The 16,495-nt window shown below is 40.5% G+C and overlaps 1 protein-coding gene across 1 annotated transcript in view; it reads right to left on the bottom strand.

The window, feature by feature from the left end:
- KIF6 (kinesin family member 6) overlaps positions 1–16,117 on the bottom strand; it is a 151,446-nt gene extending 135,329 nt beyond the window's left edge. The window contains exons 1-3 of the mRNA XM_028724406.2: positions 15,963–16,117; positions 13,761–13,870; positions 12,227–12,301 (exon numbers count right to left, since the gene is read on the bottom strand). Of these exons, the coding sequence (XP_028580239.2) occupies positions 12,227–12,301; positions 13,761–13,870; positions 15,963–16,028 (251 nt within the window). The 5' untranslated portion in view covers positions 16,029–16,117. The remainder of the gene's footprint in view (positions 1–12,226; positions 12,302–13,760; positions 13,871–15,962) is intronic.
- Between the last annotated feature and the right edge of the window lie 378 nt (positions 16,118–16,495).

Below are 16,495 nucleotides of genomic sequence, written 5' to 3'. Positions count from 1 at the left end.
GGTTTATAAATCTTCACTCTCTGATTAGTGTAGCCATGGAAATCTTTGCTGGCATGACTGGATATTCCTTACATCTTTTAAGATGAAAAATAATGTCAACCTTTTTCAAGCAATTTCCCTTAATTTAACACATTTTTGAATGCTTTCGTGAATATATGCATTTTTATACACACTTACCCCAATGTATGCAATTTTGTACGCGTTACTTGGCTGGAGAACTGCACAGCAAAATTCAATGAAGTGCAAATTTTGAAGGCGGGTTATGCTTTGATTCTCACATTGTCCTGCAAAGTGTGAATTTGGTAGCTTCACCTTTAAATGTGAACTGAAGCAAACCCCCCTCAAACCCCATACAGTGTCATTTTTAGCAGTAGCAAACTGTATGGGGGAAAAGATGGCTGCCCCCATCTTCTTGAAGCCATTTTTACATTTAAACAGGTTTTTAAAAGAAGAATGGAATAAGAAACTCTTTAGAGAACCTTGCAATTGATTCCTCCCTCCTAGGTAAAAAAACCCAAAAACCTTATTGCTACCTGGCAAACATCACTGATTAACCCCCTTCCAACTGTCAGTGGGGAAATTTCCAAAGAAGGAGAGGGATCCCTTTCCACAGTCCGTATTTTATACTAGCTTTTGAGTACACTGTTTTAGAAGAAACCAATCACCATTTCCAATTTCACAAAAATAAAGTTCTAAATGCAGAAGACTGAGATCAGTGCAAAATGTAGCCAGAGGTTGCAAAAAGGTATCCTACATACCTTCTCCAATAATTCACATATATAAAGATTTTTCTTGGGTAGCAATGCACATACAGAGTCACATTCAAAGTGAGACATTACTGTTGTAAGCAATATGTGGCTGGGGGAAAGAGAAGTGGGAAGTGGGAAGAGAGAGGGAAGATAGTAAAGTTTCATTATTTTACATAGTACAGTGGTACCTCGGGTTAAGTACTTAATTCGTTCTGGAGGTCCGTTCTTAACCTGAAACTGTTCTTAACCTGAAGCACCACTTTAGCTAATGGGGTCTCCCACTGCTGCCGCGCCGCTGCTGCGCGATTTCTGTTCTCACCCTGAAGCAAAGTTCTTAACCCGAGGTACTATTTCTGGGTTAGCGGAGTCTGGAGTCTGAAGCGTATGTAACCTGAGGTACCACTATATATGAAGGAAGCTTTTATCCCAGCATCAATTGAATCGCTACTTTTTGTTGGCAATGTGAGAGACCAGAGGGCCCAGGGAGTGGTTTGCAGAGTGTGTTGCTGGATGAGATAAACCAGGCATCCCCAACCTGCAGCCCTCCAGATGTTTTGGCCTACAACTCCCATGATCCCTAGCTAACAGGACCAGTGGTCAGGCATGATGGGAATTGTAGTCCAAAACATCTGGAAGGCCGAAGGTTGGGGGTGCCTGAGATAAACCATATCAACTGTATGCTGTCTCGGGGGTGGGGGGGTTTGATCCCTGTCTTGTTGACTTGCATATGTAATGATGAATTATGGCTTCTCCCATAATTATATCATATTCCTGACATCATATCAATGGAAACATTTCAGCTTGATGAAGTAATCATTCTCTTGATAAGACTTACTAGTTTTCAAAAGAAGATTGTATTTGGTTTGTTCAGCTCAAATACTCAACATATGTTATGTAAAAGAAGAGGGGGAAAGTATTTTTGTGCACTCTGTTTATGAGTAAAGTTATAAATAAGCCATGCTAAAAAAGAGAGAGCAAAACCTTCCTTTTCTTCCCTAGGAGGATGGGGCCATGTGTAGGTCAACAGTGAGTCTGGTGCCATAAGAGAGGCAAAAGGCCTCCAACTCATTTATCTGGAAGCCTAAGCATTTGCCAGATGGCTCAGCGTAATCTACAATAGCAAAATGTCAAAGAAAAGAACACAATAAGATGCCAAAGAAAGCCAGTATCTGCTGAAAACAAAAATACCAGAATTCTCATAAGTATTTGTTTTCTGCCTCTTTATTAGGCATATATCCCACCTTTGTTTCAAAAAGAAGTTATGGGGGGGGGTGTTCTATGTTATATCATGTTGTCAGAGTGAAACAGTTGTTTGTCCACTTTAGGATTAGCAGAATATTTTCGAACTTTGTAGCATTGCACTGAAACTGGGCAATTCTTGAGTGATCAGTTTTTTGGGCTTGGTCCTCACATTCTCACAACTTCTTACTCTGTCTTGCTGTAATTCAACGCTTCCACAGTTTACTAAACCAGATTTTCGTTTGTTTGTTTGTTACATCTAAAGTGCAAAACGATAATTTAATCTCAGTTTACAAAATGTGATATGAAAGCTGGCTCCGCTTAAACTAGGATACGACTCTGTAGCCACATTTTGAACTGTCAAAGTTTCTGGACTATCTTTGATATTTGCTCCAAGATGAACTACAATCATTCAAGATGGAACTGAGATTGAGGATAGGTACATATTCTCCAGGGAAGAGCATATGTGGCATACTAGTTGAAGCTAGTAAAGGGTTCTTGTGGGCACTACCACTACCTGAGTATCCAAGAGCAGGGATAGTTCCAGGAATACTCCCAAATTGTACATCAGCTGAGTCAATGAAAGTGTAACCCTGCACAGAACAGGTTGCACATCTATTCCAATGTCAGGTTTAAACTTGCCTGGATGGAGCTTCAGTTTATTCACCCTCATCATGTCCAAATTGCCCCAAATGAAAGTCATTCCCGCATGGTATGGAACAATACCAAGAAGCTGTTCTGAGACTGGAGGGTGAAGAGTTTCTGTTTTGTAAAAAATGATATTTGTCTAGTTAAGCTGGGCGGGGAATAATGGTGATGATGGTGGTGGTGATGATGATGATGCCAGCAAAACTTAAAAATCCAGCCAATTGCCATCACAAGAAGATATGGATTAGGACAGTGATGGCCAAACTTGGCCCTCCAGCTGTTTTGGGACTACAACTCCCATCATCCCTAGCTAAAAGGACCAGTGGTCAGGGATGATGGGAACTGTAGTCCCAATATAGCTGGAGGGCCATCACTGGATTAAGAGAAGAAAGAGTTGAGGAACTAGCAAAAGGAGAGCTAGGTAGTGAAAGAATGCTAGGCAACCACCTGCAGAATACTACTTGTTCTGCAGACGCCCTTTTTGGAAGTTACAATGTGACTAGAGACTGGAATGCTTTTCTCTTAGGTAGTTGAACTTTAAAATGGTTACAGAATTGCTTTATTTAGTTAATTATATCTGTATCTCAAACAGAAACACATCTAAGACATAATCTAAAAAAAGTAACCATGCTAAAATGGACTGTAGCAAGTTTTTGTCATGTGCTACAAAGTTTCATAGTAAGGCATTCATGAATTTGTGACAGGGTAGCATGTTGTACAGATATATAAAAGATTGTTACATTTCTCTCCCTAGATTCAGGAGAGGCATGTTACTTTGGCAATATAAAGCTAACTGAGTAATCCTTCATGGACCAAATCTGATTTCAACAGACTTAAAAGAAATGAGGGAATTCTGATTGGGGAACACAAAGACTTTGAAGTACTGAGTTAAAATAATCAAGTTAAAAATACAGTGGTACCTCGGGTTACATACGCTTCAGGTTATATACGGTTCAGGTTACAGACTCCGCTAACCCAGAAATAGTGCTTCAGGTTAAGAACTTTGCTTCAGGATGAGAACAGAAATCGGGCTCCAGCAGCACGGCAGCACGAGGAGGCCCCAATGGCTAAAGTGCTGCTTCAGGTTAAGAACAGTTTCAGGTTAAGTACGGACCTCTGGAACGAATTAAGTACTTAACCCGAGGTACCACTGTAAATGGTAAAAATTGCCACTTTATAAGAGAGGCCTTGAATGGGTAAATAGGGCCTTTGGACCAAAAGAATCTTAACTGCTCCTACATTATATACAGTCCTGCATTAGCCATTAAATGAGGTGGTCCTTCAATAACTATGGAACGAGATGAAACAGAGGAAAAGCACAAAGGTAGATACTGTGGAACCTTGGTTCTCGAACTTAATGAGTTCCGGGAGTTCATTTGACTCCCGAAATGGTTCGCAAACCAAGGCACAGCTTCCAATTGGCTGCAGGAGCTTCCTGCAGTCAAGTGGAAGCCTCACCGGACGTTCGGCTTCTGAAAAATTTTCACAAACCAGAACACTAACTTCTGGGTTTGCAGCATTCAGGAGCCAAACGTGCAAGTACCAAGGCGTTCGAGAACCAAGGTACAACTGTACATACAAACTTTATTTTTCACTCAAGAACTAATCAAGTCTTGAAGTGTTTCAAGCTTTTATTCAGGGAGCTTTTTTATTTTTGGCTAAAAATAAACTGGAGATCAAAGTATGTAAAATACATGCTGATGAAAGTTGTCAACTATTAATATTTCAGTCACACCCCTTCTCTAAACTATTTTTCTGGCATCTTTGTACTTCCATTCTATCCATCATAGACACCCTTTAGAACCAGAGTGAAATATGGCATAGTACTGACTAATTCAACCTTCAAGTAGTAATGCTTATGAGAAACATAAAGTTTACCGTCATTTTAAAGTTTTGAGACAGATGTTTTCAAGGAGATACATTTAAATATCCTTCCTCATTTGGAGATAAAAGTTATTTTCATTAAAATAAACAAAATATCTCATTATTACATCTTTTGTCTCCCTGCCAAATCTGTAGTATAAACCCTGTTTGGCAATGCTATTCATTTCATGGATATGTGCAATTCTTTATATATACACTTAGCAGCATGGATTTTTTTCAGTGCAAATACATACTGCATACATTTTTTCCACAAAAGCTGACAGAAATTGGCCTGAAAAAGATGTGCAGTGTTTATAATTTAAGCAGTTTACATTAATTTGAATGCTTGGGCAATCTGGATTTTGTGTCAAAATAAATCTTAAAAGATACTATGCCTTATAATAGCAGTTTGAGGGAAAACATAGTAATCCTTGATACAATTTCAGATCTGTGGCTCCATAGTTGAGTGTCTTTTTTAAAAAAAACACCACTTTAATCTTTATAGTTCTGACACTTCATTTTTCAGTGAGATTTAAAAAGGAGGAAAGAAAACAAACCCAAAACATGCTAAATAAAAACCCTATAATCATGTCAAAGTGGTATTCAAAAAGGGCATTATTTTCTTCCCCCACCATGCTGCAAATAGACTCTACCGACCTCGATGTCAAGCCACCTACACGAATAAGAAGAAGGATGTGATGCATGTTTGTCTATTGTATGGCTTCACCACTGCTTACTAAGGGATAGCAAAAAGATGGTAATGTCTTCCAGTATATCTTTGGTTCTCAACTGCTAAGCCATTGGCTAGAACTAACTATAGACCATCCTGCTAGTTCCAAAGAGGGTGGATTTTATACTTATTTACCAGTCCTAAGTACCTATTCCAGTTCTTCTTTCTCTGATATTTCATAGAAATAGAGACTGTGTACAATGAAATTAACCGAGCCTCCCTCCCCCCCTCAAGCACTCAATCCCATTGCACTCTGTGTGCTTGTCGCACAACACACCAACCCCGAAACTCAGTTGCACTATATTATTTTCCGTTCAGCAGCCTAACAGCCCACGGATAGAAACTGTATTGTAGCCTGTTGGTACGACTGATTATACTTCTATATCTCCTGCCCGAGGGTAGAAGATTAAAGAGGTGCTGGCCGGGGTGTGAATCGTCCCTGAGAATTTTTCTCGCTCTCCTAAGGCAACGATCCCTTGCGATGTCATCTAGCGGGCTCAGGGGACAGCCCATGATATCATGTGCTGTGTTCACCACCCTCTGTAAAGACTTTCTGTCCGTGGCTGTCAAGCCAACGTACCACACTGTGATACAATATGAGCGGACACTTTCTGTTGTGGACTGGTAGAAGGAGGTCATCAATTGTTGTTTAACATTGTTCTTTCACAAGACCCTGAGGAAATGGAGTCTCTGTTGGCACTGGCGGAGGAAGAGGGGGGCGGGGGGGAGCATGATCCCGGTGGGGTTCCATCGCGGCTGCCCCCCGCCAGTGCTGGGCACCCCCGCAGGTGGTGTGCCCCACCCCAGAACATGCGCCCCGCCCCCAGGATGCGTGCCAGCCCCGCCCCGCCTGTTCTCCGCCCCCGGTGCCAGAGCATGAAGCTCTGCCACTGTCTGTTGGGCCTGAGCTATTTGGCTGAGCTGTGGTTGTTGATGTGAAATGAAGTCCTTCAGAATATGACTGCACACACCCGCACCCTGAAAGAGGTGGGGTTCTTTTCACTAGTGAATAGCAAAGCAACCAGTTTGAAGACACCCCCTGCTCCCCTTTCTGTTTAGCCAGCCATTGAATCATGGAGCTGTTAGACAAGCAAGAGAGGGAAGTGTCAATGGCAATAACTGGGAAATGTAACAGTGGCATTGCAGAATCTGTCAGCACAAATATCAGAGCGCTACGATTCATCTCAGAGTATTTCCTCTGTGTGCAGTACTGTTATCAGAAGCTTTATTTCCTCTGACTACAGGCATTTTATAGTGAACTATTATTTGTTAATGTTTAATATTTCAGATTTCATGCTGCTGTATTCAGAGTCCAATGAAAATGACATCTTAAAATTAGAATATTTAGATAAGAGTTTTAGTCTGAAATCCTCAACATTTTGGAGAACAAACAAGGAAAGAAAAAGCTTCTAGCCAAAAAATCAGGGCCAATTCTGTGGTCAAATGCCAGTTGGCAAGAAAAGTGCAGAAGCAACTGGAGGCTGTGGCACCAGGACTTGCTGACTTGCCCACCAATCTCCACCCTCTCCTCAAAGTGGTTCTCCCATAAAATTAGTTGTTCTCCAGGATTCTAGGCAAACTTGTGTAATGCTTTTAAGGTACTGATCCCAGGACTCAAGTTAAGCAATATATCACTTAGATCTACATACACAAAAAAGATGTTTGGCACTTGCAGTTTAAGTTGCAATTTCAAAAGAAGACAAACTTGTGTTACAACAAGTTACTGTGGTTATGCATTCTTTAAAGTAAGCTACAATAACACAAAACTCTGCAAACTCCAGTAATAAATATTCTGGTCAGAATATACGAGACAGAGTGCACTTAGCCAGGTTAGGAACGTGCTGTTCCAGATGCTGTGTAAATATAAAACTAAATGACAACTCTTGTTCCAAAGAATTTATAGTCAAAAATACCAGAAGCAATAAATGATCTATAACTGGAAAACTGACAATATCTTTCTTTTCAGTATTTGGGTAGCATAAGTAAGTTTTAAAAACCTTTTATTCATGTAGCCACTGTGTTGGAAACTATTCTGTCTGCCAGTTAAATCGCCCAGCAACCTACTGTACCAGCAAAAATCACCTACATGTCCAGAATCAACATGCTACAGCTGCATTCAATCGAGCCACAAAACAAGTTCAAGAGGACGGAAAATGTGATATGCTACACCACAGCTGAATGGCTGGGACAATGAACAAAGAATAATGGGCAATAGCTGTTCTTTGTGGGAGAAGGCAACGAAGAGTGACACATACTCTCCTACACTACATGCAAAATAAAAGCCACCCTCTCCTTCATAGTTTGTTTTATGTGTGAATTAGCATTAGGCATGGTAAACCAGGGCTGCTATCATAAAACCAATAAGTGGGTTTTCATCCCTCATTGTCCTAGTTAGTGCTAATGCACATGTAAAACCTGATTGGCATTAAAGAAAGCCATGGAAGGGAGGGTAGAATTCACATGCAGAGAAGAGGATGGTGCACACACAAGCCCACAGCACACTCCCAGTCTCCTAACTGTATTTAGGAAACTGTGAACTTCTGCTGCATTCAGTCATAAAAGAGCCTTTCTTAACTTTGAGTTCTTTCCATTTTAATACAACATCCATTTAACATAATAGCTATAATATAATATAATATAATATAAAATATACAGTGGTACCTCGCAAGACGAATGCCTCGCAAGACGAAAAACTCGCAAGACGAAAGGGTTTTTGGTTTTTTGAGTTGCTTCGCAAGACGATTTTCCCTATGGGCTTGCTTCGCAAGACAAAAACGTCTTGCAAGTTTGTTTCCTTTTTCTTAAAACCGTTAATACAGTTGCGACTTGACTTCGAGGAGCAACTCATAGCACGCGGTGTGGTAGCCTTTTTTGAGGTTTTTGAAGACTTTGGTGATTTTTGAAGCTTTTCCAAAACTTTTCCGAAACCGTGCTTCGCAAGACGAAAAATTCGCAAGACGAAAAAACTCGCAGAACGAATTAATTTCATCTTGCGAGGCACCACTGTAATAGCTCTAACATAGCTGAGAGAACAGGCTGACTAGCCAACAATACCTGTGTAATAAATTCAAGACTGGGTCCTCATCCCCACAACTGGGTGTGCTGGTTATATTCCATGACCCTCCAACTTCCTGGTAATTCTATGGTCACCAGTCCTAATCACCATATGGGCATCTGACCATATGAGACAGACAATTTTGCCATTTGAATCTCACAGTATAGTCTCGTCTGAGCAGTCTCCAAGGTCCAGTAACTTACTAGCTAGTTAGCGCACATGGCTTCTGCTGTTGTGCATCTTGTTCTTGTAAGTGGTATCCCTTGATGGAATGCTGGAGCTCTCTAGGGGATTTTTTTTTACATATTTAAAGTAAGTCAAATAAGTTAAAGAACCATTAAATGGTTAAATTTATTCCATCATTGCACGACTTAAGCGTCACGAGATCAGTTGTTCTATATTCATAACGAGTTCAAAGTGCTAGAAACCAACACTGGAAACCATCATTTTTGTTCTGATTTGCACACAAGGACTTTTAAGTTGCACTCCTACTTTGGATGTCATGGGAAACTGATTCACCAAACCAGGTAGTCTATCTCAAGTAAAGAGTGCAGGAGGAGAAGAGAAAGGAAAAAGGAAATGCTCAAACTGGTAGCTTGTTCCTGCTCCATTAAACCATTGTTTGTTGGAGCAATAATGTTACCTATGAACCTGGTCAGAAAGCAATATTATATGTTAGGGGAAATGCTTAGAACAATGGTGGACAATGGGTAGGTTATCAGACACGTTCACTTCCTGAGGCAATTTAATCTGGCCCCTAACAGAGCTATTAAACGTTACTCAAGGCAACAAAATTGTCTACAGTTTCACTTATAAAAGAAAAAAAAATGTTTTAAAGTTGTAAATAAATTTTCAGGATCCTGGCAAGTCATGAGAAGTTCAGTTAATATGAGTAAATACAGTTCTGACCCTCTGACTACTATCTGGGGAATACAGGGATGTCAGAGAATACAGAAACTGCTTAAGGTAAAGGTAAAGGGACCCCTGACCATTAGGTCCAGTCATGACCGACTCTGGGGTTGTGGCACTCATCTCGCTTTATTGGCTGAGGGAGCCGGCGTACAGCTTCCGGGTCATGTGGCCAGCATGACTAAGCCGCTTCTGGCAAACCAGAGCAGCACACGGAAACGCCGTTTACCTTCCCGCCGGAGCGGTACCTATTTATCTACTTGCACTTTGACATGCTTTCGAACTGCTAGGTTGGCAGGAGCAGGGACCGAGCAACAGGAGCTCACCCCGTCATGGGGATTCGAACCGCCAACCTTCTGATCAGGCTCTGTGGTTTAACCCACAGTGTTTAAAATGTCTACTCTAGCAAAAGACTAGAGAACCAAGAAATGTATCAGTCACATCACTGAAACAAGAAAAACAATACAGTGTCTTAACATTACCCAACCTGGTGCCTTTCAGACGTTTTGAGCTATAACTTCCATCAGACCCAAGCTGAAAGGAGTTGTAGCCTAAAATATCAGGAGGACAACTAGTTGGGACAGGCTGCCTTAAGTAAAATAGCATTTCAAATGAACCTAAAGAAGTCCATGTAATCCAGAGCTTTCCAAACTATGTGTCGTGACACATTAGTGTGTCGGCTGCAATGTGTAGGTGTGTCACACAAACGCTCCCTACGCTCCTCCCAGGGCTGAAAGGGGGTTAGTTTAACCTCTGGTTTGCTAGTAAAACTGAATCATTATGTCATGAAAAGATGCATGTCTAAGAAGTGTATCACCAACATGAAAAGTCTGGAAAGCTCTGATGTAATCTAAGCAAATCAGAAGATTAAAAATCCAACCTCACAATGGGGCTTGTTGTCAAGTAACCATGAATGGAAGTGCAGTCTGAAACAGTTAAACAAATAGAATACTGCAAACAAGGGGGGAAGTTCAAAGAAAGACAAAAATAGGGAAAAAATGATTCAACTCTTCATCCTGCCAACAAGACACTGAAAACCTCTAATTAGCACCATGCATGTTCTCTCCTTTTATCATATTTTGACATTGTTCTGGATTTATCTGTTGTAATACTGAATTTAGCCTCCCTGTGATCATATGACAAACAGCCTTGGAATGCTACTGAAGAACTTCATTGATATTTCTGTTGTGTTACTTTCCTAGAAACACATCAGCAAAGCTGTTCCCTGACTTACTGGTATACTTTTATCTTCATAAACATGTTGGTCTGAGCCTCTAGAAAATGGATCTGACAAGCTGGCATACCAACCTTGTCTGCATATGTTTTTTAAAGATAATAAAACCAACGTTCATTATGAAGAACCACACAATAGCAAAATAGCAACAATTAATCTAATTGTAACAACCTGTAAGGAAATTTTGGCATACTCAATTATAGAATGAACAGCAACACCACGCAGTGAAGAACACCATAGAATATGAACACATCTGTAAATACATACTTCAAAAATAACATTGTGCATAACAGAATGTTTTTTTAACTGTGTTTAGAAAGCCCAGTTCAAATAATGAGCTATGTTGCAATAAAACTGCAATTACCAGCAAGTGATAACATCCTGCACTTTTATAAACCAAAACAGAACAAGTGTTACTCAACTATGGAAACAAACAGTTTAACAATGGGCTAAATTACAACATAGTTTAAAAAGAACACAAACATTGCAAGAAAATATTTTTCTGTCTGTTGACTGACAGTTTTAATTCACATATTTGTTATTTCTCCAAAAAGTATTTGAAGCCATATTTGGGGGGGGGAAACAGATGATAAATAATCCTTCAATTCCAAAATAAGAACACAGATTTAAAAAAAAAAAAAACTAAACAAAAACATGTGAAGGAGTGTCAGTTAAAAATTAAGGCGGGTTCAGCTTTTAATTATTACATGAGACTTTACCCATTCATAGGGCTCATTTGCATACAATGCTAAACTATGGTTTAACACCGTAAAGACAAGGCACACAGAGCTGGTGCTCTGCCACCTCTCCTTCTCCCATGTGGTCGGTAATTCAACCAAGTTTACATTCCATTTCAAAGGATCTTCGCTTAGCGTTATATGCAACCAGGACTCATAGCTTACAACAAGCAACAGGCATTTGCTAAACAAGCCACCTTCAAAACATGGATAAACCATGATGAAACATAGCTCCATAGTCATTGCAGGAAGTGATGGACTGGGAGGCAGGAGGCAGCCTGCCTGGTGCAAGTTCTCCTACACCTACTTAGTATGGGAGCAGCCTCTTTGTTTCCTCTCACACAAATTAAAATGTAGCTTCTAATAATGGTGACAGTAACCCACTTGCTCAAGTTAAGAGAAGGACTGAAGGATTGTGCAGCTGGACACTTTCATCAAAATGCCCATTTACAACTTTTAGCTCCCTAGGCTGTCCTTGATGGATATAAGATCTAACTACTTATGAGCCTATTAGTAATTGTTAAAGCAATTATTCCAATTCTTATAAAAAGTAACCAACTTTTATGTTGATTATTTTGCCCATTATGAATTTAAGTAAGAAAGGCTAGCTTAGAAATAGCAGCCAAGCAGTGAAAGAAGTTAGCTTTTAACAGCTACCTTGGAAATGTGGACTCCAGTGTAACCTGGCATAATATCATATGCCAGCAAACACGAGGTTAAAGAGGAGTAAAATTCAGATATAAGTCACTTGACTAAGGCCACATAATTAGACCTAGTCCACACAGAAAGCAAACAAGGTGACAGAATTCTGTGATAATAAAATGGAGTGTTTCACTTCCAGGTATAGGTGACAATGTACCATTTTGGATGCCTCTCCAAATAAATAAGTGCATTACTTTGCACTGACGCCCCTTGATGAACCACATTGGCCTATTGTTTTCAAATTACTTTTGGGAACAGCTAAAAACCATTCACAGAAGGCATAACCTCTAGGTGATTATTAGATGCTGATTTAATTAATTAAAGAAATTACACAGATTTTTTTTAAATAATCAAACTTACCACTCTGCAACCGGCTTGGCAATGGCTTCAAAAATTTCATCCTGTTTTGATTCCTGATCAAAAACTTTCTGAAATCTGCAAATTATGAACAATTGGTCATGCAAATCTTAAACACTACTTCTTTTTTTATTTTAAAAAATATGTTTGTAACTAAGTCAATGTTTACATCACTGAACTTACATAACCCAGTACAATGTTTTCCCTGTAGTCTTTACTACACTATGCTGTTGTGCTATTGTATCCACAAAAGACTGTAAACACTGCTGCTTTGACAAACACTCTACAATAAAATCCTCTGATAAAATTATACTGCTTAGAAAAAAGCAAACTGTATTTTACTACTGTCAAGGGGATCAGTGCTTCCAAATGGCCTCACACTGGACTTGTATAATTAACCCAAGAATCAAACAGATCATATAAACAGTACAAATTATTTTCAGTTTTCTTCTACAGAAGAAGAAAGGGAAGTCATTAAGGAAGTTATTTTAGTCGAAGATCCAATCCTTCAAAAGAATTGTGCCCAATTTGCAACACTTAATACAAATCTTTTAGCATCTTAATGTAGCATCATATTTACAGCAGGTTTTTTTTTAAAAAACGTGACAGCAGCAGCCTCTGCATAAGAATAGGAGAACCCTGCTCTGTGGAACATTTCTGTCAAATATGTGTTCCACCTACTTCTTTAATAGAAACTATTCTGAACTACTCCATTTTTTTCTACTACAAATGTTTTGGAAGCCTTCAGGTTTCTGGTTCTCATGTCCATTCACTTCAGTATAAAGCAGAGAGAAGTTAATGTTATGTAATGGCTTTGAAATCTAAAACAAAACAAAAGCTACTACTTCATCACTAAGCCTTAATACTTAATTTCAAAATAGTTAGCAAATTCATTCTTCATAGTTCTAGGCTGTTTTAGACTGCTTTCAGCATAATTATAGCATCCTTCAACAATATCAATAACCGTCATTCATTCCCAAGCAAGGAAATTGAAACATACAGAAATGGTACTTTACATTGCAATCTCAAACTCATTTACCCAGAAATAATTTCAACTGAATTCAATGGGATTTAGGTTTGGTGGGCCTTATCAGGCCCATGGGATGGAGGTTCCTCACCACTACCCTAGAACAGCAGTCCTTTTAATTCCATGCACATTTATTTGGGTGTAATCCCATTATTTCCAAATGAAGATGCATGCAATCAGGCAGTAAAGGTATCACTTCTAACTCTTTTCTCTCCCTACAGTACACAACAGAGTTGCCTTATGATCACATGGTATAATAGCACTACTACAAAACAACAAGCAAGGATAACCTATGAAAGCGCCACCCTATAACATTCTCTGTGAACACCCGCCCCTCCCTGCCTTTTAGCACAGGGTTCAGTGGGCGGGGGAAAGGATTACAAACTATAAAACAACATGATGGAACATTATCAGATGGCATTTTTGTGTTTTGCCATTGTGCCATTCACAATGTTCAAACACACAACATTCCTAAAATTAACTATGTACCAAGGGGACAAATTAACTTACTTAAATTTGTAGCTTTCTCGTTTGTTATTGACAAATCCATCTGCCAAATCACGTGGCACAATAATCTCCAAACTGAATGCTGATGCCTCATCTTCTTCAACTGAATATATCTACAAAATAAATATGGAGTCTTTTAATATGTTATTTGTATTGGTGAAATTCCAATTTATTTATTTTTTTCAGAATACAGCATAAATTACCCTTAGACCTAAAACTGTAGACTCTATGGACAACTTCCAATAGGCTTTTTAAAAAAGAGAATATATCTAATAGTAATACCAATAATGAAACCAGTAATATCAAGAAGGGTTTATATTCACATCAGTTACCAAATTATACACAAATAAGGAAAATGTATTTGTATGGAAAACATTGAAATCTTACACATGCAATGTATAGAGGAATATGGCAGGATAATAAGCCAGATCTTCACCACCTATTAAATACAGAACTGTGTGTGTCATATCAAATGTAAGTTCCAGTGCTATTTTTCTAGAAAAAGAGTTGTCGGAACTCATCATGAACACCTCCCTTGTTCTCTTAGAATGGCAGTGGTGCCCACCCGAGAGGTGCTGAAACAGCTCTGGTGAGCTCCAGCTGAAAAAAGACCTGTTAAGCCCTCCTCCAACTTCCAAACAAGTCTTGCAGGTAATTACCAGGGACTATGATTGCCATAGTGAGCCAATTAGGGCAGGGGCTTCATGGTGCAGATAGATACCATAGGTTGTTATTTTTTCTGGCAAGTTCTTTGCATTTTAAAAAAACTTGCATAATAGCAGGTAAACCATTTCCTATTAATCATAGTTGGCAGGGGGAATCGAGGAAAGAGTTTCAGTTGCAGAGTTATCTGCCATTCAACAGTTAAAGATACGCAAATACATAATTTAATTGATTCTACAGAACGTAATGTCATTTATTTATTTACTGTTCTGTACAGTCATACCTCGGGTTGAATGTGCTTCAGGTTGAGTGCTTTCAGGTTGCGCTCCGCGGCAACCCGGAAGTAACGGAGCGCGTTATTTCCGGGTTTCGCCACTCGCACATGCGCAGACGTTCAAAATGACATCACACGCATGTGCAGAAGTGGCAAAACAAGGCTGACGCGCTGACGCGTCTTACGTTCTATTCAGGATGCGAACAGGGCTCCAGAACAGATCCCATTTGCATCCCGAGGTACCACTGTATTTACAATTGATATATGGGGGAATGATCATTAAGAGATGTCCAACAGTGGAATGGACTTTGTCTGAAGGTGGTGGACTCTCCTACGTGGAAGGTTTTTAAGCTAAGGTTGACAAGCCATCTGTGATGTATGATCTGGTTGAGATTCCAGAATTGTAGGGGGTTGGACGAGATGACCCTCGGGATCCCTTCCAATTTTACAGTTCTAGGATTCTATCATCATCATTATCATCATTATAACTTTGCCAAAGCATTCAGAGTGTCACAATCAAAATCCCAACTCCCAGGTATCCAACAACCCATTCTAATGGTGATAGTATATATTGTTACACATCAATTTATATTCCGTTTAGGGCCAAAACAAGCTGCTATGACGAATATGGGTTAAATTCCCATGAAAACTTACAACCACAGGAGCCAAATCCTAGAGGCCAAGGGGCCAACCCTCAACAAATTGTTTGATTGGGCCAGCCCCCCCCCCCAAAAAAAGATGATGGGCGTTGCTGTTCAGTTTGCATGCACCATATCATTTGGTCAATTATGTGGGGCGGGGCTCACCTGCCCCCCCAAAAAAATTATTTTATTGAAGTTGGCACCCCTGTTTACAACTTCTACTTGTGTAGGATACAGAAAAAGAAAGGGGGGGGGGGAACCCAGCTGGAAATGAGTTCTTTGATGAGTGATTCAACAGACCATAACTTTATGGTGATTCTACTAATCACGTGAACAGAAAGATCGTCTGGATTCGCTCTCGATGCTCCTGCGACTGCCTAAGGCGGCGCATTCGCTTCTCCGGCATCAGCCACACCAAGCCACAACTTGCTCAGCGGGCCGCCCTCCTTGCCTTCCTCTTCCAGCTCGTCTCCACAGCAGGGTCCCCTCCATCCCTTCCCTACCAAAGGGCGCCCCTCACACGCAGCAGCAGCCACTCCCCCCCCCCGTGACGTCCTGTATATATTTATTTATTTATTCGTTCGTTCCGTCCCTCGGACGCAGCTGGTTCGTCCCCGCGCCACCTACCCCCGGCGGCTGCCTCCTGCCGAGGGGCTTGACCCGGGCATAGATCTGGATCGTTTGCTTCACCATCTTCGCAAATCAAAGCTTTGTCGGGGCGAGAGAGCGGCGAGGGGGCGCTAGGCCCTCCATAGCAACGGTAACCGGGCAACGCTACCCAGCGTGCCTTGCGCCGCAAGCGCGCGAGGTGTGGGGGGGGAGAAGCCTCGCATCGCACCGCGCATGCGGAAAATGAGAGCGCGTTGTTTGCTCTGTTATTGCCATAAGCTGCATTATACTGTATATGTATTATTTGTTGACTGACACTGATAGATCATGTGCGCTGCTTCAAACACAGGGAAAACAATGGGTTAACAATGGGTTGCTTCCAACGTTAGAACAGACTTAACTGCAATGACTTGGCAGGGCTGACTTAGGTCCATTGTTTTCAATGGGTCTGTTCTGGTTAAAATGTTTCTGGATATACAACAGCCCAATAATAGCGGCATTTGTCACACGCGCACACTGCCTCCTTTGTGCTTCGTCACTCTCGGGTGGGG

The sequence above is a fragment of the Podarcis muralis genome, chromosome 3, assembly GCF_964188315.1.
Source record: "Podarcis muralis chromosome 3, rPodMur119.hap1.1, whole genome shotgun sequence".
NCBI lineage: Eukaryota > Metazoa > Chordata > Lepidosauria > Squamata > Lacertidae > Podarcis > Podarcis muralis.
The sequence above is the reverse complement of the archived record's forward strand: the minus strand, read 5'-3'. Positions and strand labels throughout refer to the sequence as shown.